Raw genomic sequence first — 27,547 nt, 5'->3', positions numbered from 1 at the left:
GAAATGGAAGTTGCAGATCTGTGTGATTAATCTTTCATGGGCTGTGACATAACAACAACGGAAATGTAACTGCTGGTTAGTGGTAAATAAGGCTTTTGGTTAGTTGACATTTTGTGAGAAACACTGAGGGGTGCCTTTTTCTTCACCCAAATCTCTGAACAGCTGGCTTGTAGAGGCACACAGGACATTCATGAGATGAAGCAGCATGGTTGCTATTGCAGTTGATTCAGCAGGGACGATAAGGTGGGGGCAATCTCCCTCATGAACATCCTTACCACGAGTTACACATTTGGCTGCATTTTTACACGACATCTGAGTATGGTTATAATGCTGACATTGGTAGCAATACATCGAGTTTGGTATGTAGAGTCTGACAATGACTTCATAGCCCATCTTTATCTTCAAAGGGAGCTCCACTCGATCACATGTTAAGAAAAGGATGCAGGTAGACACGAATTCTCCATCAACCCTCTTCGTAACACAATGGGCTGTGGTTATGCCTTTATCAGAGAGATAATGTTGTCTATCTCCCTCAGTCATACCATCAGGCAGCTGAGAGTATGTGACACCGCATGAAGAATTCCGTGTTTGATGATCCTCGACAAGAACAGGGTATCTGTGGAGGAGCGTAACCTTAAGCAGTTTTTTGTGCTTTACAAGCATTATGTCCCTAGAACCAAAATTCCATTGTGTAAGCAAATTTAGGACTTAAGTGAGTCTACAATTGTATCCACACCTTTCTAAATGATAAACGGGTTCACTGAAGAAAAGTTTGACCTCTTCCTAGGCGTGATGCCATGAGGTAGCAGAGTTCAACTGGAAGATTCATTATGTCTTTGGCCTCACTGCATTTCCATTTCTTACATGGAAGCTGTGTCAATGGATTTGATGTACTCATCACAGGTGAATCCCCCACAGAGGTGAGCACACCTGCCTTAGGTAATTGTTCACACCTTAGGTCACACCTCCCGAACTCCAGACATTTGGACCACTCGGCAATTGGATAGGTAACAGCTACGGAAATCACTTCCCCCTGGACCTGGACTTTATCGGGGGATGAACAGGAGGTGGACAAGACATGCAGCACAGAAAAGGAATGACAACAGCAAGGACAGGGAGCCATGTGTGACACGTAAAGGCAAAAAGAGTTGTAACTCCACTGGTGGAGGGGAGGAGATGGGAGGTAACAGAGAAGAGGGACGTGCCCCATACTGGCAAACAAAGGAGTCATCAAAGCAGGCGGCATAGGATAGTTGGCCAAGCATGGCAGACAAACGGCATGCATACCCACTAAGGAGCACGTCACGGCAGTAGGACAGTGGTAGTTCAGCTGCTTCAGCATACAGACTCTCAGCCAGGCTAGTGTAAAATGTGCCAGTGGCCAAATGGATATCATGATGGTGGATAGTGTTGAGGCGGTATAATTGGGACAGACATGCAGATGAATAAACAAAGCACCCATACTCTAGTTTCGAGCGGACAAGGGACCGGTACAAATGGAGGAGGGTGGTTCAATCTGCACCCCAGTAAGTACCACTGAGAAAACTTAGATGGGAGGGCCAAGAGAGCTTCCTATCAAGCATGAGCCCCAGGAATTTCGTAGTTTCAATGAAAGGAAGAGCAACACGCCCAAGATGTAAAGACGGTAGGAGAAACCAACTGTGCCGTCAGGAATTCATAAAAACTGTTTTGTCAGTGGAAAAACGAGAGCCATTGTCAATGCTCCATGAGTAAAGACAATCGAGACATCACCGAAGAAGTCTGTCAATGCGACAGGTCTGTGGAGAATTGCAATAGATGGCAAAATCATCAACAAAAAGGGAGTCGGAGATGCCCCGCAGGAGACAGGCTATTATAGGGTTAGTGGTGATAGCGAAGAGGATGACGCTCAGGATGGAACCCTGAAGCACATCATTTTCCTGGAAAAAGGTGTCCGACAAGGCAGAACACACACACGCCTTGAAAACTCAGCCTTTTAAAAATTCCTCAAGGAAACAGGGCAGGCGGCCACGGAAGCCCCATGTGTAAAGAGTACGGAGGATACCAGTTCTCCAGCAGGTGTCGTAGGCCTCCTCCTAATCAAAAAACATGGCCACACTCTGATACTTCCACAGAAAACCATTCATGACATGGGTGGACAAAGTGACAAGATGGTAAACTGCAAAACGGCGTACTCGAAATTCACAGTGCTCCGTGATTAGTAAATTGCGAGACTCAAGCCACCGTACCAGCCGGGCAGGAAACATACGTTCCATAACCTAGCAAACACACGTGGTGAGAGAGAGATGGAGCGATAGCTAGAACGAAGGTGTTTGTCCTTATGTGTCTTGGGTATGGGTATGACTGTGGCTTCACACTAGCATCTGAGAAATGTGCCCTCTGCCCAGATGCAGTTGTCATAAGGGTGATGAGGGAAATGGATTCAGAGGAGAGGTTATGGGAAGAGCCTAAGGCTTTAAACAAGAATTTGAAGTTATACTGCATTGTTGGGATGTTATCACTCAGGCAGAGTTCATAAGTGAAGGCAGAAGCCTTCCGCCAAGTAGTCACTGCGATTCATAACAATGGTGACATCTGCAAATAGGACGATTAGAGGATGATTAGGTCAGGATCTGTTTCGAGATTACCGGTATGTATGGCTGACCATTCTTCTGCTGGAAAGCTGGTGTGCTGATGTTCTTAGGATGGGACCTGGGAAATGATGGTGGGGCCAAGTTGGAAGTAAGGAATTCTTGGAAAGTGACCAGTGGGGATGTGACGATCGTCTGCTTTATTTTTCTTCATTTGTTGTCCTCGGTGTCGACGTACTGCGCTGCTATACTGGCTGAAAAATGGGGGGTGGAAGTCAAACACAGACTATTTTAAATGATGAAGCCAACAGGTGCACATTTGCGTTTCACAGTTTATAACTTTAACTGTTCACAACCCCTGAATAACATACAGTTATATGGCCAGTGCACTATTGTTTAACTTTTGATAAGTCTCATTAATAGGTTGCAAGTGAACATCCACATACTGCTTCAATAGTTTACTGTTGTACATCTATGAGCAGTAAAGACCTAACCACACAGTTCACAAGTCTTGCAGAATATTGCGGTACGCATTGAACAGACACTGTCATTGTTTTACCACACGGCCTAATTGTATTACACTTATTTCACAGTTAATTTGATGCAATGTTGTTCTAACCAACACAAACTCTGATGCGGACTGACTGTCTTCGGACAAAAAATCGAGCCCTTATATATCCTCACAATAATAGGTACTGAAACTACACATTGTTTGAAGTTAAATTTACAGAAATCACAATTAAAACTTAACTCATTCAATTAAGTGAAAACATTGAAAAATCAGTTCTTTTTAACAGTTTCCTCTACTACAAGAGTTAGGCCGAATTATTTGTTTAAACGATGAAATTAACAGATATCGTTACACAAACAATACTTTTGACAAAACTGTTACTTACTTTGGAATTAATTAAGAGCTGGATTTGCTAACATGTTTTCAAACAGAGCCAAATAGATCCTTTAATAATACTATTAGCTGCATCTCCAAATGTTTATAATCAGTACAGAATTTATATTTGTTTATAAGGCAAGAACAGAATTTAAGTTACAAAACAATTACTGATTTCACCAGATAACAAAACATACTAACTAGGAATAGTTTAAATAAATTATAAAATCAATTACATACATAAAATGAAGCACAAAATTGTATCTGGTGTTATATTCTTTAGAACTGAAGGCCAATCTTTCTCTTTTATGAAAATGCAGATTATACTTACGTGTGTTAATGGTAATGAATTCAAAAATGGAAAAATGAATTTTAAGGAGGCAGATGTAAGAAAACAAGACGGGAAGTAAAAATTCCCCAGCTTGCTTTGTCACAGGGTGGTTGTGAGTGAGGGAGTGAGCGTGGGTGGGTGGGGAGAGAGGGCAGGGGGACGGGGAGGGGGGACAAGAGGATCACCATTGGACAGTGGTGTGAAAATGGCACAGGCAGTGTTCAATGTTGGGGTTAGGTTTGCTTTCATTGGAAGTATTGGTGGTGAAGAAGTGTTTCCACTGCACAGATCGGAAGGAGGAGAGTAGGTATCTGACAAGCCCAACACCAAGATTTTGGTGTAGAGCTGAAGGTGGGCCTTTGGATAGAATTGAAACTTCTGTAGGGCTGAGGATTTTGGTGGAAAGGTTAACAACAGTGTCCTGGATTTAGTGTGATGCTGGAAGGGAGTTTAGGGGGGGATGTCCACGTTGGAAAGATCAGATAGGCAGGGTCTGGGCGCTATGGAGGGTTGATGAGGAGGAACACTGTGAGCAGTATAGAAATTGGATAGTGGTGCCCCAAGTTGGCAGTACAATGTCAGCAGGCTGCATAACTTATGGTGCCTGGAATTTTCTTTCAAGTGCTGGAGTGCAAGGGATTCAGAAATGTGATGTATGTAGTGAGAACTGCACAGTACCAGTATCTTGCAGAGGGAGCAGAAGTGGTTCTGGGATGCCTGTTTCATGTAGATGTGATTTTGCAGATCCAGGTTTTTGAGGGTTTGTGGGTGGAATCTGAAAAGGTGAAGGTCATTGTGAATGGAGGGGTAGAATTTAGAGAAAGGCATTTTTATGAATAAGCAGGTGGGGTGGGGGGTCAATGGCTTAGGCAGCATCAGGGCTGCCACAAGTTTCTCCAAGTGAAATTCCCCGTTATTTCCCTGATTTCCAGACAAGTTTTAGCATTTTCCCTTACCAATTTTGAGATCTCAAGGGTAAGTTAAGATGTAAGTGGATAATCTGTCTGCAACTATGGTACAAGAAACAATAGTGCAAACAAGGAAACATCTGAAAAAAACTTGCAAGCAGATGGCTGTTCCTGATGTGAGCAAAAATCTATAGTACTAACATCAACATCTTTTGCAATGAACTGTTTTTAGATGGAGAAAGCAAGCCAAATGACGTGTGTTTTGTAAAGACCACTGATGTTTTATGGAAATAAAATTTGGTGCCAAAAATACGCATTTCCTTGGAGTCACAAAACAGATTTAAAATACCTTCACTGATTTCGGAAATAGCCTTCGAAAAAAGTAGGCCTCTTGAAATAAGTGTATACGGTGGGGAAGAATTGTGTAAACCAACAAAGTAGGTGACCGCCAATAAAGGGTTGGTTCTACTATGTTCGTTATTATCTGTTATTACCCACTGTTGTACATATGTTATTTTACATGTAATTTGTGATTTTTCTTTCAAGAAATATGAGTATATAGCGTACAAACCGCCAGCGACTGACACAATTTTCTTCTTCTTATCGTCCATACTTTTTAACATATAAACTACTTCTGAAGTGCCTGAAGTGTACTAGAACAAATAAAATGTCTATAAAATGCCACACTGTAACAATGAAATCCATTACCTATGTCCTCTGACCTGCTGAGGAGTACCACAGTCCTGGGTCCACGGATAAACCATGAAAATACCCTGCATTATGCCACACACAAAGAGACCCGGCCTACGAGTGGATTGGTGAGACTGATCCGATCGGCAGACCAAATCCGTTACAGATACCTGCAGAAATGGCCTCCGGTTTTGGCCCGTCCTGGAAATACACTCGTGTGGCGAACTATTCAAGAGCTACAGATAGCATGCTGATGAAATGAGACCATGGCGATCAACCCATGCAACAGATGATGTGTTCAAATACTTTGGGAATCAATAATAATGAGAATAGGTAGCAACTCACTGTAAAGATGATTGCTGAGCCCCAGAGAGGCATGTATAAAAGACAATCACACTCACAACTAAATTTTCAGCCACAGCTTTTGTCAGAAAACGGGAGCACACACATTCACACAATAATTCACACACACTCACACACATCTTGGCTGCTGCGTCTACAGTCCCTGAGCATCAGATCCAGGCAAACCACTCCTCATGCCTCCTTGCCTCTCATTGGCAACTGCTAGGCTAGTGGCAAGAAGTGGTGGCAGCACCGACTGCAAGCTGAAGGGAGTGGTAGGAAGGAGTGAAGTAGTAGTAATGAGGGAACAGGGAAGCTGCGCAAATGCTCAGCTGCACCCAGTCAGTGACAATGTACGGCACCTCAGTAAACAAACTATTTCACCTACTGAGATAAAAACGAGATTTTTCCAGTGTACACTCCTGGAAATTGAAATAAGAACACCGTGAATTCATTGTCCCAGGAAGGGGAAACTTTATTGACACATTCCTGGGGTCAGATACATCACATGATCACACTGACAGAACCACAGGCACATAGACACAGGCAACAGAGCATGCACAATGTCGGCACTAGTACAGTGTATATCCACCTTTTGCAGCAATGCAGGCTGCTATTCTCCCATGGAGACGGTCGTAGAGATGCTGGATGTAGTCCTGTGGAACGGCTTGCCATGCCATTTCCACCTGGCGCCTCAGTTGGACCAGCGTTCGTGCTGGACGTGCAGACCGCGTGAGACGACGCTTCATCCAGTCCCAAACATGCTCAATGGGGGACTGATCTGGAGATCTTGCTGGCCAGGGTAGTTGACTTACACCTTCTAGAGCACGTTGGGTGGCACGGGATACATGCGGACGTGCATTGTCCTGTTGGAACAGCAAGTTCCCTTGCCGGTCTAGGAATGGTAGAACGATGGGTTCGATGACGGTTTGGATGTACCGTGCACTATTCAGTGTCCCCTCGACGATCACCAGTGGTGTACGGCCAGAGTAGGAGATCGCTCCCCACACCATGATGCCGGGTGTTGGCCCTGTGTGCCTCGGTCGTATGCAGTCCTGATTGTGGCGCTCACCTGCACGGCGCCAAACACGCATACGACCATCATTGGCACCAAGACAGAAACGACTCTCATCGCTGAAGACGACACGTCTCCATTCGTCCCTCCATTCACGCCTGTCGCGACACCACTGGAGGCGGGCTGCACGATGTTGGGGCGTGAGCGGAAGACGGCCTAACGGTGTGCGGGACCGTAGCCCAGCTTCATGGAGACGGTTGCGAATGGTCCTCGCCGATACCCCAGGAGCAACAGTGTCCCTAATTTGCTGGGAAGTGGCGGTGCGGTCCGCTACGGCACTGCGTAGGATCCTACGGTCTTGGCATGCATCCGTGCGTCGCTGCGGTCCGGTCCCAGGTCGACGGGCACGTGCACCTTCCGCCGACCACTAGCGACAACATCGATGTACTGTGGAGACCTCACGCCCCACGTGTTGAGCAATTCGGCGGTACGTCCACCCGGCCTGCCGCATGCCCACTATGCGCCCTCGCTCAAAGTCCGTCAACTGCACATACGGTTCACGTCCACGCTGTCGCGGCATGCTACCAGTGTTAAAGACTGCGATGGAGCTCCGTATGCCACGGCAAACTGGCTGACACTGACGGCGGCGGTGCACAAATGAAGCGCAGCTAGCGCCATTCGACGGCCAACACCGCGGTTCCTGGTGTGTCCGCTGTGCCGTGCGTGTGATCATTGCTTGTACAGCCCTCTCGCAGTGTCCGGAGCAAGTATGGTGGGTCTGACACACCGGTGTCAATGTGTTCTTTTTTCCATTTCCAGGAGTGTATTTTTTCTTCTTGTTTTCCAAATTTCTCTGACATGTTTGAAATTCCCTGATTTCCAGAACCTGTGGCAATCCTGAGCATTTGAGGAACAGAATGTGGGACTGGGTTTTAGGCAGGGACTTTTCAGAGCTGGTGCAAAAGATAGACCAAGGGTCCACTGTGGCAGGGATGGCACTGGGTAAATGTGAAATGATAGGAAATGAACAAATGAAGGTATTGGGTGGTTGTAAGCAGAGCTAGATAACAAGAAGAGTCCATTTCTGGGAGACAGTGGACGACACGTTGCCAATCAGTCTCTACCATTGTTTCCTCAATTCTGGTGGAACCCACCCAGGAGTTGAAGTACACCTACACTAAGCTCATTAATATAGCTTTTGAAGTGTCCAATGACAACACTGTTCATAACATCTGGGACTTCAAAGGATTTGCAATCAAGATTGATCGAGAAAGATTAACGAATGGAAGAGTGTCTTTTACATGCCTGAAGACTAGGACCAATAGTAAGCCTCTCTCAGAAATCCACGAAGTGCTACTAACAATTTTCGTAATACTGAAAGGTGTTTTGCTACAGTGGATAAGACTATTGTGAAATAATGACCTGAGCTGTGCTTACAACATTTTAATATTGAGTATATTATAAACAAGAATTATATTATAAACAAGAATTATATATTATAAACAAGAATGTAGAACTGATTCCAATGGAAGAATCCGCGTGTTCACTACTACAAGAGATGACAGGTGGTTGGTTTAAAATAACAAGAGAAAGGAAGAACCAAAAGAACGACAGAAGGACAACCAACACTACTACAGAAAAAAAAAACGTTCGGCAATCGCGTTTGCGTCGGAAGATAACACACCATTTATGTTAACACCGGGAACACCTGTTGGGGTCTGGTACCCGAAAAGACGTTTGATCTTTGCCCAGACTTTGGAAGGTGACATATGGCACCCAATGGTTGAGACACATCTCGCCCAACACTCCTGCTTCCGTCATTTGATAAGTTGGCGAACACGAGCACAGAACTATTTAAATGCTATGAGGTGCTCCAGGGAAGGGTGCCACTTACGCCGCTGTAGAGTTCGCCGACACTCCTTAATTGCTTCAGCGACTTCCGGCGACCATCAAAGGGACTGTCTTTCACTGGGGGCACCCTAAAGAGCGAGGGCACATGTTTTCTGCCACAGAAATGATTGTTGTAGTCACCTGCTCAACCATCACATTGATGTTCCCGTGTGGGGGAGATTCAACAATGACAGCAGAGGTGAAAGTTTCCCAGTCTGCCTTGTTTAAAGTCCATCTCGGCAGGTGTCTGTGGGCTTGACACAAGGGCAGTGACAGGAAGATGGAAAAGTGGCCACTACCACACAGGTCATCATGTGCTATTTGTGGCGGCCTCAGTATTTAAGAGGCAGAGATTGAATTGAGACAGTAAAGTTTCGACATCTCTGCCTTGGCCAGTAAGCACGGTGCCACACCACAAGAGGTTATGGGCATTAAAATCTCACAAAAGTAGGAAAGGTTTAGGGACTTGACCAATTAGTGCACTTAATACATTCAGGGATACTACACCATCTGGAGGAAGATATACATCACAGACAGTTATTTCCTGTGTCGTCCTTATTCTGATAGCCACAGCTTCAAGAGGGGTTTGAAGGGGCACAGGTTTACTACAGACTGAGTTTAGGATACAAACACAAACTCCACCTGACACTTGATTACAGTTGCTACCGTTCCTGTAGTATCCTTTATATCCGCGGAGGGCAGGGGTCCGCATTGCCGGGAACCAGGTTTCCTGGAGTGAAATGCAGAAAGCAGGTGTAAAGCTTAACAGTTGCCATAGCTCAGCCAGGCGGTGGAAAAAACTGCCGCAATTCCACTGGAGGATGACGTCATCATGAGACTGGGAAGGCACGGAACATTCAATGAGCAGTTTATGCCTCAGGGTCACCTACTGCCACCAACTTTTTGCCTGAGCAGTCTATATCCATTTTGTCAGAGGGTCCAGCGAGATCTACGTCCTCAGCGGATGCCAGAATCTCCACCTCATCCACAGACGCAGAGCTTGGAGGTAGGAGTGGTGTGAGTGCCACCGAAATTCACTTAGTCTTGGGGACCTTCTTTTTGGATTTCTCTCACTATTCCTTGGGTTTCCCTGGCTGGGAGGACTTCACTGATCCAGTCTCCAGGACTGAAGACAAGAGTGAAGCCCTGCGGCCAGCTGCTTTTGGGCTCTTCAGCCACTGGCGGGTGTCATCTTCCTCACTAGCAGAAACCTGGGAAGGGAGTGACCCAAGGGACCCCTTCCTAGCGAGAGCAGCCAAAGAAGTTGTACGCTTCTCCAGCTTACAAGTGAGGACGGACGTCCCCAATGGTTGGGGGGGGGGGGGGGGGGGGGGTTGCTCCTGAAGTAGGTGGTGCAGGAGCAACTGGGAGGTAAGAGCCCCCCCACCATGATGAAGGGGGCAGGTTCAGTTTTCTGGCTCCGAGAGGTGACTGGGATTGGCGTAGCTGATGGGGCTAGAATTGTTGTAGCGGTAGTGTAAGAAGTGTCTTGTGTACAGGATGTAGGCATTCAAGATTCCTCTTAGCCTCAGTGTAGGTCGGTCGGTCCAGGGTCTTGAACTCCATGATTTTCCTTTCTTTCTGGAGAATCCCGCAGTCTGGCGAGCAAGGTGAATGGTGCTCTCCACAGTTGACACAGATGGGAGGCAGGGCACATGGAGTATTGGGATGGTTACAGAAACATCCCCCAACCTGTCGCAAGTGAGTAACGCACGCGACTGGGCAGAGGATGCTGTTTTGATCAAGACTGACCCAAAGCACAGTTTGGACAAGCCCTCCACCTCCCCAAACTTGTCTTCTAAATGCTCAACAGAAAACTGAGGCTTCATCGTCATGAAAGATTCCCCATCAGTTCTCTAACATAGAAGGTACCAGGGCGAATAAGAGCTGCTGCCATCCTTAGCCTGATGTTCCTCCTGTGGTGTGGCCAGGGAGGGGAACGATTTGGGATCATACTTCCGTGCATCGAATTGAGCCTGTGAACGCTTAGAGACTGCTGGTGTTTGACCACCAGCAAGAGATGATGTACTACGCTTCATCATGTGTCATTCACCCTGATGCCACCCACTCCGACCAGGGGCCCTCCCCACGGGCACCACCTGGCAGGATGGCCATTGCCGGGAGACCAGATGCCACAGGTTGATGGGCATCTACTACTCGGCTTATGTGGGGAGTTAATGGTGCAGGCATCAGCAGAGCGATCCCTGTGTGGCCAGGGGGCTACAACCAACAGGGTACATGGTGACCCCACCATAGAGGACCAGCTACCATGCTGGTTATCAGGTACAACCAAGCAAACAAGTCCATTATCATCGTCAGTGTAGAAAACGATACTGCACAGTTGATGGAAAAATACGCACCCAGGAGGGTGACCTCACCCAGCAGTTGGAGAATGAGCAGAAGTGCAGATCCACAGCAACGAAGGATGTGATAGGTCTCAGTGGATGAGGGACACAATGCACCATGTAAGGCCCCCTTCCCCAATTGGCTCACCCTTCAGGACAATTTTGAAAAATGGAGGTCAAACCCTACAGGGGACCATCACAAAGGCCGAAATGTGAGAGACTCCTTTTAGTCGCCTCTTACGAATGGCAGGAATACCTCAGGCTGGACCCTGGACCCAAGGGGGAGATGACAGGTGGTTTATGAGATTAAGTTTAATGTGCTTTGCAGTCACTCCAGATATTACTCAGTGCTTTCTGCAGCTCATTCAACACATTGATGGTAGAAGCCTTACCAGTTTCTCCTAGTATAAGATCAACACTAATAAAGTTAAGGAAGAAATCAACACAAGATGAAGGACAATGAATCAACTGGCGTGGGATGCTTGGTACTACAATTATTGGTCCTTATTTCATTAATGGTAGCCTAGACGGAGCGTATGCCAACTTCCTCAGAGGAATTCTTCCTACTTTTCTGGATGAAGTGCTGCTAAGAACAAGAATACTTATGTGGTATCAACACTAATGCCTTGCATGCACATCGTGTTTTGAAATGAAGGTATCCTGCTAGGGCTCAATGTTGTGTTATGTAATTAATAACGTTGTGTTTAAGTGAATGGTACACTGTGATACATTTTTGACTAGGTCTTTAGGAGAGGAAATGAATTGCCAAATAAAAAATACAGGGTGCCATTTAAAAATGTCATACCGCTGTTCATATCTTAGTAAAAAACAAAGTTAAAACACAGGCAATCATGCTGACTGATGACCCCTGACGACTAAAGGACATTTGCTTGAAACATTTTGTAATTTGCATCTGGACAAACAGTTATTTAGGCAGGTCAAGATAAATGTGACACCCTGTATATGGATGGCCTTAGTGCAGGAACTGGAACATAAGGCAGCCTGATCTCACAATACTATAAGTTGTCTTCACTAAAAATGCAAACACAATGGCCACTGTATAAGTGTGTCACTAATTTGAGACAGTTATTTCTAACCTGGAAGGCATCAGGGGGAGTATACAAACAAACATCATTGTACTTTGTGAGTTGTGGAATTCTGAAGATAACAGATTTTCAGTGAGTCAGCAACAACTACCTCGAAACAAAAATAGATCAATATGTAATATTTTAACAACAGAAATTTGTTTATTACAAACCACCAGAGGCCTCTACAAACCTACGAGATTAATGTAACCAATACCTATTGTAGGAAAAATTACATTTCAAGACACTCGGCTGCTTGGACTAGGCGCGGACAGAACTCTTGCCTCAGAGTATAGATGTCAGATGGCATACCTGGATGTTAATCTTGTCTGAGCCATCTAACATTATTATTCCGAAGTGGATCCAAGCAACAGAGGGTGAGAGTCCTCATATTCATGTTTTTTGTGAAGCCTCAGAGTGAGCATTTGGTGCTGCCTTATACACAACTTTTACATATAACTGTCCCTAACTAGTTTGTACAAAGAGCCGATAAACACCTGTAAAGAGAATTAACATGGGAGAGACAGTTATACTACTATTGCAAGATCACTACTTCCAAGCTCTGAAGATCAACATTCTGCACCGATTCAGTCCTAGCCCTCTGACAGATTGAGAGTGATCCCACAATTTGGAAAAAGTTTATGTGCAACAACATTACAGAAATCCCATCATCCACCTCTGCATTTTGGTGGAACCACTATCCATGTGAAGACAACCTGGCTGATTCATAGCTCAGACATTGGTGTAATGGACTGACATGGCTACTACAAGATCCCAAGCTCTGCCCCAATAGTTATCTCGCATCAAGTGCACCTACATCCTTTCAATAGCTACTCTGACCACCTCAAGATTTCCCAATTCAGGCTCCATAGCCTCCAAGGGACACAAGTAGGTTAACTTTCTGCTGACAACTGTAGTGCACCACTGGTTATATTATGCACTTCAGAAGGAAGATACACAGAGTTCACTGCAGGAGAGGCAGCATAGGCCGATTACTATTCGATTAAGATCACGCAGAAAGAAAGGTGCTTCCCCAAAATCAAAACTTTAATCAAAGACCTACCACCACCCAGCACATCAAAGATCGAGTGTTTAAACCCCTATTTTGATTGTTTATTATACACTGAAGTGCCAAAGAAACTGGCATAGGCACGTGTATTCAAATACAGAGAGATGCAAACAGGCAGAACATGGTGCAATGCCTATATAAGATAAGTGTCTGGTGCAGTTGTTGGATCAGTTACTGCCACTACAATGGCAGGTTATCAAGAGTTGATTGAGTATGAATGTGGTGTTATAGTAGACGCACGAGTAATGGGATACAGCATCTCTGAGATAACGATGAAGTGGGTCCCATATGACCATTTCACGAGTGTAACGTGAATATCAGGAATCTGGTGAAACATCAAATGCCGCAAAAAGATCCTACAAGAACGGGACCAACGACAACTGAAGAGAATTGTTCAGCATGACAGAAGTGGAACCCTTCCACAAATTGCAGCAGATTTCAATGCTGGCCATCAACACATGTCAGCGTGCGAACCATTCAACGAAACATCATCGATATGGGCTTTCGGAGCCAAAGGCTCACTCGTGTGCCCTTGATGACTGCATGACACAATGCTTTACAACGCTCCTGGGCCCATCAACACCGACATTGGACTGTTGATGACTGGAAACATGTTGCCTGGTCGGACAAGTCTCATTTCAAATTTTAGCGAGCTGATGGATGTTTAGAGGTATGGAGACAACCTCATGGATCCATGGACCTTGCATGCCAGCAGGGGACTGTCCAAGCCGGTACAGGCTTTGTAATGGTGGGGGCGTGTGCAGATGGAGTGATATGGAACCCCTGATACATCTAGATACGACACTGACAGATGACATTTACATAAGCATCCTGTCTGATCACCTGCATCCATTCATGTCCATTGTACACTGTGATGGACTTGGGCAATTCCAGCAGAACAACGCGACAGCCAAATGTCCAGAATTGCTAGAGCGGCTCCAGGAACACTCTTTTCAATACAAACACTTCCACTGGCCACCAAACTCCCCAGACATGAACATTATTGAGCATATACGGGATGCCTTGCAACGTACTGTTCAGAAGAGATCTCCACTCCCTCGTACTCTAACAGATTTACAGACAGCTCTGCGGAACTCGTGGTGTCAATTCCTTCCGGTGCTACTTCAGACACCAGTCAAGTCCATGCCATGTTGTGTTGCGGCACTTCTGCATGCTTGCGGTGGCCATACTCAACATTAGGCAGATGTACCAGTTTCTTTGGCTCTTCTGTGTATTTGGGAGGCCAACTGCAAGAATACAATGTGTCTAACGAATATCACCACTCCCTTCTTCTACATGGGAAACATCAATTCAGTGTTACATCATCATCTCCCAGTAAAATTGTACAAAGCACTGTGGGCCTACAGATAGAAGCAACATTACTAGCTGATAGAGAGAAGACTCACAAAGTGTTTGAAGTTTACAGAATAGAATTTACTAGACCCCTAAAACCACATATATACAGTACTAAAAACAAGTGTTAGCTTATTCACTGCCCTGTAACTAGAGCTATCCATCTGGAACCAACCACCAATTCAACAACAGTTATCAGTTCTTGAGAGCTTTATAGGTCAGCACAGTATTCCACATATTATTTACTATTTGAGGCTGACTGCACAACAATTCTACTGCCATCATTGTACATTTTGGGCAAGGACCGCAAAGATAAGACAAATCAGGGTTCATACAAAGGCATATAGATGACAGTTTTTCCCTTGGTCCATTTGCGAGTGAAACAGGGACGGAAATAGCTAGTAGCACGCACCATATAGTGGCTGCGAAGTGTGTATGTAGATGTAGAATACTGAACGTCTACTGGTGAACACTGTCTATTACAACACACTATTATTATTATTCTCCATTATCAAAATCCACTGCAAACCACGAAGTTAGGTATGGATCCACTATTCAAGACAATTTACATGAGAAAATCAAAGTATAATAGAGAGAAGTAATTCTGATGCAAAATCTGAACCAGACAAGAGGTATTTTTTTCTAACTGATAACTTTCTGAATCAACTGCCTTACATTTTTTCATTATAACCAGCAGAGTCCATTACATATGAAGTGGCGTAAGAATGAACATTTCTTAAACCAAACTCAGTACACATATCCTTTACTGGCAGGCAACAATCACTGTGAGGATAAGAACCACCTACCGAATATAGTTTACCAGATAAATAATGAGATATGTGAAAAATTGCTGCATCAAGCATGACATTTAAATGTTATACTTCTGTGCTTCTAACTCAATTGCAATAAATTTCGAAGACAGCATCCACATATGCTGCTACAAGCACCAACAAAAGTTTATCATGGTACCATACATAGTTCAGGAGAAATGACATCAAACCCTGAGACATGTGAAAAACTGCTGAGTATGCACAATGTTTAAATGTATTAATTCTTTTCTACTAACTATTCTCAATACATTCTGCAGACAGTATCAACATATACCGCTGAATGTACTTACAAGGAAAAATCATTGTACAACACACAGCTCCAGAGATACGACATCAGACATCAAGATGTGTGAAAAATTGCCACATCATGGACGAAGTTTTAAAACCTGTATTCTTGACTGCTAAGTCACTTCTACAGTCGAGTCAAATTAAGGAAATCCCGGATCCCTAGCAGCACTTTTGGCAGCTTTCACTGCAAAGTGCAAATGGCTGTAAACAAAAACGATAGCCATCAATATAGCTACAAAGACATGCTGCCATAGAGACGTTTCCAATATGGCATTTTAGACATGCAAAGCATCCGCGCTCAGCATAGAGAAACTGTTTGGGATCATGCTTCTTAATTTGGATACTGTACCATATTTATATGTACAACTGCTTCATAACTTTGTGTTTTCACAAATACATGGAAATGAAATTTTTTCGATACTTCACTACAAACAGAATTCATTTTTGTTTTTTTTTTACTAGAAAATTGGCAAAATGAATAACCAAGCAATGTGGGGTTTGTCAGTTGTTGTTGTTGTAGTCTTCAGTCCTGAGACTGGCTTGATGCAGCTCTCCATGCTACCCTATCCTGTGCAAGCTTCTTCATCTCCCTGTACCTACTGCACTGCACTCCCTGTACCTACTGCAGCCTACATCCTTCTTAATCTGCTTAGTGTATTCATCTCTTGGTCTCCCTCTACGATTTTTACCCTCCACGCTGCCCTCCAATGCTAAATTTGTGATCCCTTGATGCCTCAGAACATGTCCTACCAACCGGTCCCTTCTTCTAGTCAAATTGTGCCACAAACTTCTATTCTCCCCAATTCTATTCAGTACCTCCTCATTAGTTATGTGATCTACCCATCGAATCTTCAGCATTCTTCTGTAGCACCACATTTCAAAAGCTTCTATTCTCTTGTTGTCCAAACTATTTATCATCCATGTTTCACTTCCATACATGGCTACACTCCATACAAATACTTTCAGAAACGACTTCCTGACACTTAAATCTATACTCGATGTTAGCAAATTTCTCTTCTTCAGAAACGCTTTCCTTGCCATTGTCAGTCTACATTTTATATCCTCTCTACTTTGACCATCATTAGTTATTTTGCTCCCCAAATAGCAAAACTCCTTTACTACTTTAAGTGTGTCATTTCCTAATCTACTTCCCTCAGCATCACCCGACTTAATTCGACTACATTCCATAATCCTCGTTTTGCTTTTGTTGATGTTCATCTTATATCCTCCTTTCAAGACACTGTCCATTCCGTTCAACTGCTCTTCCAAGTCCTTTGCTGTCTCTGACAGAATTACAATGTCATCGGCGAACCTCAAAGTTTTTATTTCTTCTCCATGGATTTTAATACCTACTCCGAATTTTTCTTTTGTTTTCTTTATTGCTTGCTCAATATACAGATTGAATAACATCGGGGACAGGCTACAACCCTGTCTCACTCCCTTCCCAACCACTGCTTCCCTTTCATGCTCCTCGACTCTTATAACTGCCATCTGGTTTCTGTACAAATTGTAAATAGCCTTTCGCTCCCTGCATTTTACCCCTGCCACCTTTAGAATTTGAAAGAGAGTATTCCAGTCAACATTGACAAAAGCTTTCTCTAAGTCTACAAATGCTAGAAACGTAGCTTTGCCTTTCCTTAATCTTTCTTCTAAGATAAGTCGTAAGGTGAGTATTGCCTCACGTGTTTCAACATTTCTACGGAATCCAAACTGATCTTCCCCGAGGTCAGCTTCTACCAGTTTTTCCATTCGTCTGTGAAGAATTCGCATTAGTATTTTGCAGCTGTGACTTATAAAACTGATAGTTTGGTAATTTTCACATCTGTCAACACCTGCTTTCTTTGGGATTGGAATTATTATATTATTCTTGAAGTCTGAGGGTATTTCCCCTGTCTCATACATCTTGCTCACCAGATGGTAGAGTTTAGTCATGACTGGCTCTCCCAAGGCCGTCAGTAGTTCTAATGGAATGTTGTCTACTCCCGGGGCCTTGTTTCGACTCAGGTCTTTCAGTATTTTATAAATCAGCTAGACTAAATTTATCAGTTTTAAATGAACAACAAATCACAACTGGGCTTTGGTTTATGAAAAATACTACGAGCAGGCTATTTTGAAAAGTACCTGGAACTATTTGTGCTTAAGTGATGTGGATCCCCTTGTTGAGATGGATCTGTGCTGTACTGAAAAATATGGTGAATTATATTCAGGCAACTAAGGTAGATAATCAAAGTCTAGAATCTCTCAGTAGTTATGACAATTTGCAATGAAAATTGGCAGCCTCTTTGAACTTCAAATTCAATTAACATGGGGGATAATTGATTTCTGGAAAAATAAAATGTGTTACTATAAAGCTGGAGTATTGTACTAAAGAATAGTACAGGTCACGACACCCAAATACGTATATTACATCATACGACATCTACAGAGTAGTTGTGTATGAATATTTTCAAGTAATCAAACCATGGAAACTCCACGTAGGAACATCAGTGATGTAGGAAAAGATATACTGCTACTTACTGTAAAAATGACAGTTAAGTTGCAGACAGGTGCAACTAAAAAACACTTGCACGTAAGCTTCCAGCCACGATCTTTGTCAGAAAAGGAGAAAAACACACCGTTCACTCACATCACTCCGGAAATGCCAATGGCATTCTGGCCAGAGCTGCCCGAGTTGATGGTCACGAGCTGCCTGAGTTGACAGTCACGTGTGCACAAGGTATGCTAGCTTGTGCGAATAAATGGTGTGTGTTTTTCTTTTTCTGATGAAGGCTGTGGCCGAAAACTTACGTGCAAATGTTTTTTGATTGTAGCTGTCTACAATTTAATGTGTATCTTTATGGTAAGTAGCAATCTATCTTTTCCTACTTTATTTATTTTCAAGTAATGATACTTTGTAATTAGTGTGCTCCCTAGCCGAACCAATTGTACTAATGGATTCAGAATAATCAGATGAATGATTTGAATAATACAGTTACATTGAGCAATGCCTGGCAATGAAGCTAGAATTTTCATGTATCTATCACATACACTGTGTGAAAAAAATGTGTTCCATTTGGTCTGAATTTGTTGTTATAAGCTTCTTGGGTTAAAGACTCCAACTAGTAGGCTAATAGGCTAGCCCAAAGGACCTTAAGGTTTAGAGAATTCGATTTTGAGGTAGTTCATCGTCCAGAGAAGTCTCATGATAATGTTAACAGATTAAGTCGCAAAGTCAGTGCATAGATTGCATTGGAGTAAGCACAGAAGAGTGGCACAGACTCAAACTGCCAAACCCAATCGTCAGTGATACGCAAAACACAGAGTTCAGCTCTGACGACAGTGCTTTAGAAGTAAATGATGTGCCAGTCTGTTTGTGCAGCGAAATGTTGGGACAAGGTCATGATTCCATCTTAGCTGGGCACAACAGAACAGCACATGACAAGTCACAGACTGCCATCTTGCAGAAAATCATTAATGACCACAGAGGAAAAAATACGTTTGAGCTCTACATGAAGAACTGCATCCCTTGTGCTCAAACAGCCATGCTGAGTTGACAGCAATTTCTGTTGCAAAGACTGGCTGCAGCAGAGAAAACTATTCCATTAATTAGCCTAGATGTGCTTGGTTTTTTTTTTTTTTTTTACACAAAAATCACGAGGAAAGGAGGTGAGACAGTTGGTCACACTTTTGTCAATTGTTGGTTATTGAAATTTGGCACAGCAGAAGCAATAAAAACAGACCAAAGTACAAACTTTATGTCTGAATTGTTTAAGCAGCTATGTTGACCACTGTGGGTTAACAAGTTATCAACTAACATTCTTCACCTACATCATTTGCACAAAGAGTGCAAAGGACACTGAGAAAAATGCTAATGTTATTATGTGAAGAGTAGCCCCAACAATTGGGACACCTTATTAGAGTTTGTCTTAAGCATGTACAATGCGAAAGGCCGTGAAAACATGACTCTTTCACCCTACGAGGATGTTTTTGGTGTGAAAATACCCTCACCAGCGGAGGATTTATCTTCAGTTTCGGACTTTTAGAAAAGAGTAAAAGGGATATGGTGTCAAGTGGAAAAAAAAAGAATGCCAAGCCTCTAGAAAGACAAGAAAAAACTCAATAAAAAAGTGAAATTACACAAGTATCACATTGGGTACTGCGTTATGTTATCTAATGCCCATGTTCTGAAGGGGAAAACAAAGAAGTTCATTCAGCGGTACCAAAGACTCTCTCAGGTGGCCGAAATAACATCCCCAGTTAATGTTAAAATACTATTCCTAACCCAAACAATAGTCCATATGAGTAGAATCCACCTGTTTCTCGGTGAACCAGAAGCACTGGCTCAATTGCCAGCAGCTTCTTCTGAAGAGGGAAGGGAATTGGGAAAGGAAGCAGAAGAAAGAAAGGTAGATTGTTCCAATACATCCATACATGTTTAGACCACAAGTTGTTCTCACGAGCTGAACATTTGTAATTACTTATTAAGTATTGTGAATTGTGATTATATTTGTGTCGTGTTATTTCTAAGAAAAAGGATCACAGCGAACATGTGCCTATATGTAGTAAGTTAGAGAATTATTAATAGAACATTAGCAAGTGTGATTAAAATCAATTGTTTTGTTTTATATATTGTTTATATAGAAGTATTAGTAGATAAGTAGACAGAAAGAAGTGAGTTGGTAATAAGTGAGAATGAATGAGTACATGTGTGACACATTTTGGCCTGTACTTTAAAGTTGGAGATTCTTTATACTGATGTTTTCTACATCAATTCAGCCATTTGATATGGTGAATGATTTGAGAAAGTACTACTCTCCAACAAGGAGTCACTGCAGCTCCAAGCTTTGCCCCACAAATCGAATATAATCCGTGTCTGAGTCATGCAAGTATATTCCATTTCACTACAGAGAGACTGTGACCAACTGCACCAACGACCCTTTACTAGTAAAAGGCAATTTTTTCACCACGTAGGGTCACACTGGCTGTACTAAGTACCAAAACCAACAGCAGGCAGTGTCTACTGCTACGGTCGAGAATATTCAGCAAACCCAGCATAGAGCTACAGGGTCAGGGACCACAAATGAATGGGACAAAATGCAACATTTCCAGTCCCACACTCTGGTTACCTGCCACCACTGCCAGAACCACAACTCTAAAACCAAGCTACTCGTTAATTTATCTTCCCAACCTCCCTTTCAAAATTAATAGCATCAAAATCTGACAGATAGCCATATAGCATTTAAAAGGAAATTAAAAGAATTTCTGAATGGCAACTTCTTCTACTCATTAGACGAATTTTTGGATATAGTAAGTGGGTAATTTCCCCACCACCAATAAACAAAACAAAACAAAAATTAAGCGTCATGTAATATTTTGTGTAATGTAATATCTTGGGTAGACATCTTTTATTAACCTGACACGTTCCACATCATTACGAAGTGTCGTATTCATGATCTATGGAACAAGTACTAATCTAATCTAATCAGGAACTATTATAGATAAGCACTTGACACGGGAAGAACACACACACACACATACTGTGTAAAAAGAAACATGCCAGTTTTCCTCATACGCAAAATGACAAAAGTTTTGGATGATGAAGTTCTCCAGGACACTACTATGGACATGGGTTCCCACATTTCCCGTACAAAATTCGTATATGGGGAAATGCACAAGGTATCTATTTAAAAATAATATTTAAAATTCAGAAAATGCCAGTGAGATGCAGCCTACAGCCAAAATACCACCCACACAAACTTGTAGACAAGCTTTTGAACACCATAGTATTATGACAGTGTAAGTGATAAACACCACCTAAATACAGACTTACATGGCCACACAACAAGAGGAAAGGAAAATTATACACGAGACAGTGAAGTCTCATACACAATGAGTGTTCCCAATGAAGCACACAAAATGTTTTACAATAAGCTATTAAAATCAATCAAGGAAGTAAAGGTATTAAATTTCATCTTTTAACGATGTATCTTACAGATAAATGTGTATATAGTTTAAGGGAGAATTAAATATCAAATTAAATAAATATGTAATAACCTCACATTTCCCAATAAAATGTAATCCTTGTTTCTTTATTGTATGCACATTTATTGTGCATATAAAACTGTAGCCTACACTATCAGCTGCAAATTTTAAGCTACAGTCCATGGGCAAAGTATAAATAAATAAATGTACAATGTTTACTAAGATTTCATATTCATGTCACAGCCAGTTTCAAACAGTATTAAACTGAATGATTACATTCACATTTCATGGCTCAAGGAAAGTATACATCACCCCTGAATTTCACTGTATATCAATGTAAATAAAAGTGCATTTTTGAGAATTTTCGGAAGCTACCATTGTCCTTAATCTATGAGCAATCAGGGTTAGTGTTTTATTTACTTAGCAGATTTTCCAACTAATGTTTCGTGTTATATACAGTTTTCCCTTAAAGAGAAGCAGCTCTATATATTATCTGCATTTATCGTACATTAACTCTATTTTCGAGTTTGCTAACAACTATAATTAATATCAAAACGTTTTAGGAAACTAGTAATTTCTACAACAGGTTTTTGTGTTGCATTAGTAGAAATCTTGTTTTGTTTATCTGCTTCAGTTCTTATATGGAATTAGCAACTTTTTAGCACCACAGATTAAAAGATAATCAGCAGGCATAATTTAAAGCCCTTTGTTCACTGCCTTGTCATACGCTGCACCAGCCAAAATGCAGCCCTACTGAGAATGCTGTTCACAAACATGGGAAGAGTTGGTTGACATTTGTAAACAGCTGGAAATCCCCTGACTACGGTCAAATGATTGACAGCTGCTCAGATGCTGTGAATCGGTGTGCTGGAAGAGCTCCCAAGAGTCATATACCTGCGATACCTGTACCAGAGTTACCTCAAGTACTATCCTCTTCTGTGGATTCTGTCTCCTCTGCAGAAAGTACAGGGTCTTTCATTGCCTGTCCACTTGACTGTGAGTGGCACATCAGTGATCTAGATGTCCTGTAAGGGTGGATGGGGACCAAGCTATTGTGCCAATGCCCCTAACCAACAAGTTTGAGGTGCTGTCTTTCACTGAAACTGAGCCAGTGGGACTCACCTCACCTGTTTTGGGGAAAACTGTTTTGTCTGGTGCCAGGAAGAGGGTATGGTTCTATTAACCATTGGCATTTCAAACGTACAGTGAATGACAGTACTCAAAAGGAAAACTGTAACAAGGCAGAGGAAAGGACACCAGGTGCATTCAGTGTGTATGCCTGGATGCCTCATTCAACATGATGAAGAGGCTATTCCAGCAGCCATTGAGGGAACAGGGTGCAACTAACTGCAACTTGTGGCACAAATTGGAACAAATGCGGCTGTCATCTGGGCTCCGAAGTCATTCTTGAGTAATTCCAGCGACTGGCAGAGAAGGTTGAGAAGACCAGCCTTGCACATGGAGTGTCAACTAAGCTCACAATTTGCAACATTGTCCCCAGGACTGGTCATGGCCCTTTGTTTCTGACTCAAGTGGAAGGACTGAAACAGAGATTTTGAAGGTTCTGTGACAAGCTAGGCTGTGACTTCCTGGACTTGCGCCATAGGGTTGAGAACTATACGGTCCCCCTAAATAGGTCAGCTGTGCACTTCACATCAGAGGCTGCTACTCAGGTAGCTGACTGTATGTGGGGTGCACAGTTTTTTATTATTATTTTTTATTTATACTCTCCATCCAATCCAGATAACAATGGCTGCAGGAAACCCAGAAGTATCAGTGTAAGACCAAAAGAAATGCCTCCCACAGGTGAGAGTACTAAAATCCTAATGGAAAACTGCCAAAGAATTTGTAACAATGTGTCAGAGGGCGAAGCACTCATGAAAAGAAGTGAAGTTCACGCAATATTAGGTACAGAAAGCTGGCTGAAACCTGAAATTGATATCAGTGATATTTTTGGGGAAAATTTAGATGTAGGCCTATTTTGAAATGATAGGCTAATGAGAAATGGAGGTGGTGTATTTGTTGCAGTAGACAAGAAACTCAAATCCACCAAGAGAGAAACTGAAGCTGCATGTGACACTGTTTGGGCAAGGGGTGGGCATAAAATGATAACTCGATCCTTCTATCGCCCACCAGACTCATCTCCTGACGTAGACAAAAGCTTCAGAGGCAACCTCAGTTCACTTGTACGTAAGTTCCTCAGTCACTCTGTAATCATCAGTGAAGAATTTAACGATCCAACAATTGGGAAAATGACAACTTTGTTAGTGATGGATGTGATAAGAGATCCTGTGAAACTGGTGTTCATGACGGAAGCATATTGGATCTCGTGGCAACAAATAGACCTGACCTCTTTGAGGATGTCCACATTGAAACTAGTATCAGTGACTAAGATGCGGTTGTGCCAACAATGATTAGCACAGTACAAAGGACAACTAATGCAAACATAAAGATACATATGTTCAGTAAACTACATAAAAAAAAATCTAGTAATGCTTATCTCAACGAGGAACTTCAAACTTTTTGCACAGGTCAGGAGCATATGGAGAAACTCTGGCTCAAGTTTAAAAGAACAGTTGATGACCCACTGGATAGATATGTACCCAGTAGAACAGTTCGAGAAATTTTGGTGGCATGTAAAGACCTTTAGTGGTACGAAAGTTAGTGTCCACTGAATGAGACAGGAACTGAAGTTGAGGGCAGCAAAGCAAAAGCTGAAATACTGAATGTTCCTTTACAAAGAAAAACCCAGGAAAATTGCCCCAATGGAATCCCTATACAACTGAAAGAAAGAAACAGAATAGCTATAAGTGTCAGTGGTGTTGAGACACAGCTGAAATCCTTAAAGTTGAACAGAACTCCAGGTCCCGATAGACTCCCTGTCAGATTCTATGCCAAATTTGCGGCTGAGTTAGCCCCTCTTCTAACTATAATCTATCGTATATCCCTTGAAGAAAAAAACCATGCCCAGTTCTTGGAAAAAGGCACAGGCCACACCCATCTACATGAAGGGTAGTAGAAGTGATCCACAAAACTACTGCCCAGTATCCTTGACACTGATTTGTTATAGAACCTTAGAACATATTCTGAGATCAAACATAACGAGGTATCTTAAACAGAATGACCTCCTCAATGCCAACCAGCACGGTTTTTGAAAGCATCAATCATGTAAAACCCAACTAGCACTTTTCTCACATAACATACTCAAAGCTTTGGATCAAGGCAACTATGTAGATGCAGTGTTTCTTGATTTCCGAAATGCATCTGACTAAGTACCACACCTACACTTATTGCCAAAGTATGATCATTTAGCGTACGAAGTGAAATTTGTGATTGGATTGAGAACTTTTTGGTAGGGAGCACACAGCATGTTATCGTGGACGGTGAGTTATTGTCAGATGAATTAACTTCACGTGTGCCCCAGGGAAGTGTGTTGGGACCCTTTCACCTTGCAGATAATATTAATAGTAAAATCAGGCTTTTTGCAGATGATGCAGTTATCTCTAATGAAGTACTATCTGAGAGAAACTCCATAAATATACAGCCAGATCTTGGTAAGATTTCAACGTGGTACAGAGATTGACAACTTGCTCTAAATGTTCAGAAATGCTAAACTGTGCACTTCACAAAACAAATATTGTAGTAGTATCCTATGAATATAGTATCCATGAGTCACTGTTAGAATCGGTCAACTCATACAAATACCTAGGTGTAACACTTTGTACAGATATGAAATGGAATGATCACATGGGTTCGGTCACGGGTAAAGAAGGTGATAAGCTTTGGTTTATTTGTGGAATACTGCAGAAGTGCAATCAGTCTACTAAAGTGACTACTTACAAATCACTCATGCGACACATCATAGAATATTGCTCTAGTGTATGGGACCCTTACCAGATAGGACTAACTGGGGATATTAAACGCATACAGAGAAGGAAAGCACGAATGGTCACAGGTTTCTTTAATCCATGGGAGTGTGCCAGAGAGACACAGAAGGAATTGAAATGGCACTCTCTTGAAGACATGTGTAAACTATCCCAAAAAGGAAAGTTTCAAGAACTGGCTATAAATGATTACTCTAGAGGTACGCTACAACCCCCTATGTGTCGCTCACACAGGGATCATAAGGAGAAGATTAGAATTATTAGTGCACGCACAGAGGCATTCTACCAACCATTCTTCCCGCGCTCCATACATGAATGAAACAGGAAGAAAACCTAGTAACTGGTGCAGTGGGACGTACCCTCTGTCATGCACCCCACGGCGGTTTGCAGACTACAAATGTAGATTCCTTAATCGTGCAAAATCTACACCTTAATTCAACAATTTAGACAGCTATAACGGCTAGACAACGCGCCGATAATAACAATAATTATTATAATACGCCACTCTGCAGCCTACTGGCAAAGAAACGAATTTAAAATGAAGAACCACAGGCACTGATAGTATTTTACTGATTGATACTTGCAATCCGCCTTTATTTAAAACAAAAACCTCAACTCCCAGGAAACTTCAGTTCGCCTGCACAGCACAAAACAGTCATACGGAAACAATAACTCGCGAAGCATATTTGTCAATATCTGTAATAACATTCATTCAATCAGAATTAGACAATGTAGTAACATGTCTCCACATATTTCTTTTTTAGCAATACAGATACAATACACTGCTTACTTACAAAGAATTGGTACCATCCATCATAAAACATAAACTCTCAACCACTCAGTTATAAAAAAACACTCGATTCAATCAAGGAGAAGGCCGACGCCACCAATTTCAAAATCAAATACCTGCCGCCACTCCCTATTGGTCAAATTTTAAGGAATAGTCGACATGTAGCTATGTCGATAATCGATATTCCAACATACAGACGGAGGTAACTCGTTGGTGGTAGTCTATTCAAGTATTCAACCACGGCCGTGCTGTACAATGGACATAGACAGGACCAAATTGCGCAAATTTCTTCCACAATGCAACGCTGTTTTCGGGTTCGTTAACGACTTTTACGACAAAAGTTGTAGGAAACTAGTAATTTTTATTACAGGTTTTTCTGTTGCCATAATACAAATCTCATTTTGTGTAGCTACTAATGGTTCAATTGACGTCACGTTACATCCCATCAAAACATATCGCAATGCATTTCAAACGGCGGCATCCAATCTGGCGTCACGCCACGTTGCGGTATGTCAGGGGGTGGTATGAATAAAAAAGAGTACATCCACCGGAGAACATTCTCAGAGCAAAAGAACATTCTCTGGAAAAGTTCTCAATTTCGTATGAATAAAAAATTCGAAGCATATTTTCTGTCGATGGAATTCTTCTCACAACCACCCCTCCTTCTTGAGAAGTTTCTCTGTGTGTGCCGTCTGCCGTGTCCAGCACAGTACGCACACACAATGCTACGTTTCATTTAACTCGCTCATTCAGTGTACAAATATAGAACTGGCATCATTGTGTTCTGGAAGAATTGCACTACGTTTCGATTTTACTTTTCTGTTAGACTGTGCGTAACTCCCAGTTTTTAGTGGCGCAACTTATGATACGAAAATTTTGTCACGCAACAAAAAAGTTCAGCTTCGTTGAACTTTCTTGCCCCACATTCCTACCATCACTGCTCCCTGGGGGCGGTATCGCGAAACACGAGCATTCTGTCGCAGTTATCGTGCAGTAAATGCTGCTGTCCTCCATTTGACTTTATTGTGTTTTTGTTTTGTTTCTGAAGAAAGTGAAAACAATGATCGGCAGGTACACTGGCAAAGCTTCTATAACTACAAGAACAGCAGCCTATGTTTGATTTTCTGCAGCAGTGTGTGTGTGTGTGCAATATTTGCAAGCCATTGACATATCCCATGAAGAAATAAATTTAATATATGTAACCAAAAGAGCGAGTCGTGTAAACTTCGCAATTTGTGGGACCAAACATTCTATAAATTGTGTTTTATATGCAGGTAATAGCTCAAGAGTTTGATGTGACGGCTGTTAAA

General features: G+C 42.5%; 1 protein-coding gene across 2 annotated transcripts in view; it reads right to left on the bottom strand.

Moving 5' to 3' along the window:
• Positions 1–26,373, bottom strand: part of LOC124777267 (protein regulator of cytokinesis 1-like) — a 251,101-nt gene extending 224,728 nt beyond the window's left edge. For both annotated transcript variants that reach the window (XM_047252597.1, XM_047252598.1), the window contains exon 1: positions 26,242–26,373. In XM_047252597.1, coding sequence (XP_047108553.1) covers positions 26,242–26,264 — 23 coding nt within the window. In that variant the 5' untranslated portion in view covers positions 26,265–26,373. The remainder of the gene's footprint in view (positions 1–26,241) is intronic.
• Between the last annotated feature and the right edge of the window lie 1,174 nt (positions 26,374–27,547).

Source organism: Schistocerca piceifrons, chromosome 2 (genome assembly GCF_021461385.2).
Source record: "Schistocerca piceifrons isolate TAMUIC-IGC-003096 chromosome 2, iqSchPice1.1, whole genome shotgun sequence".
NCBI lineage: Eukaryota > Metazoa > Arthropoda > Insecta > Orthoptera > Acrididae > Schistocerca > Schistocerca piceifrons.
The sequence above is the reverse complement of the archived record's forward strand: the minus strand, read 5'-3'. Positions and strand labels throughout refer to the sequence as shown.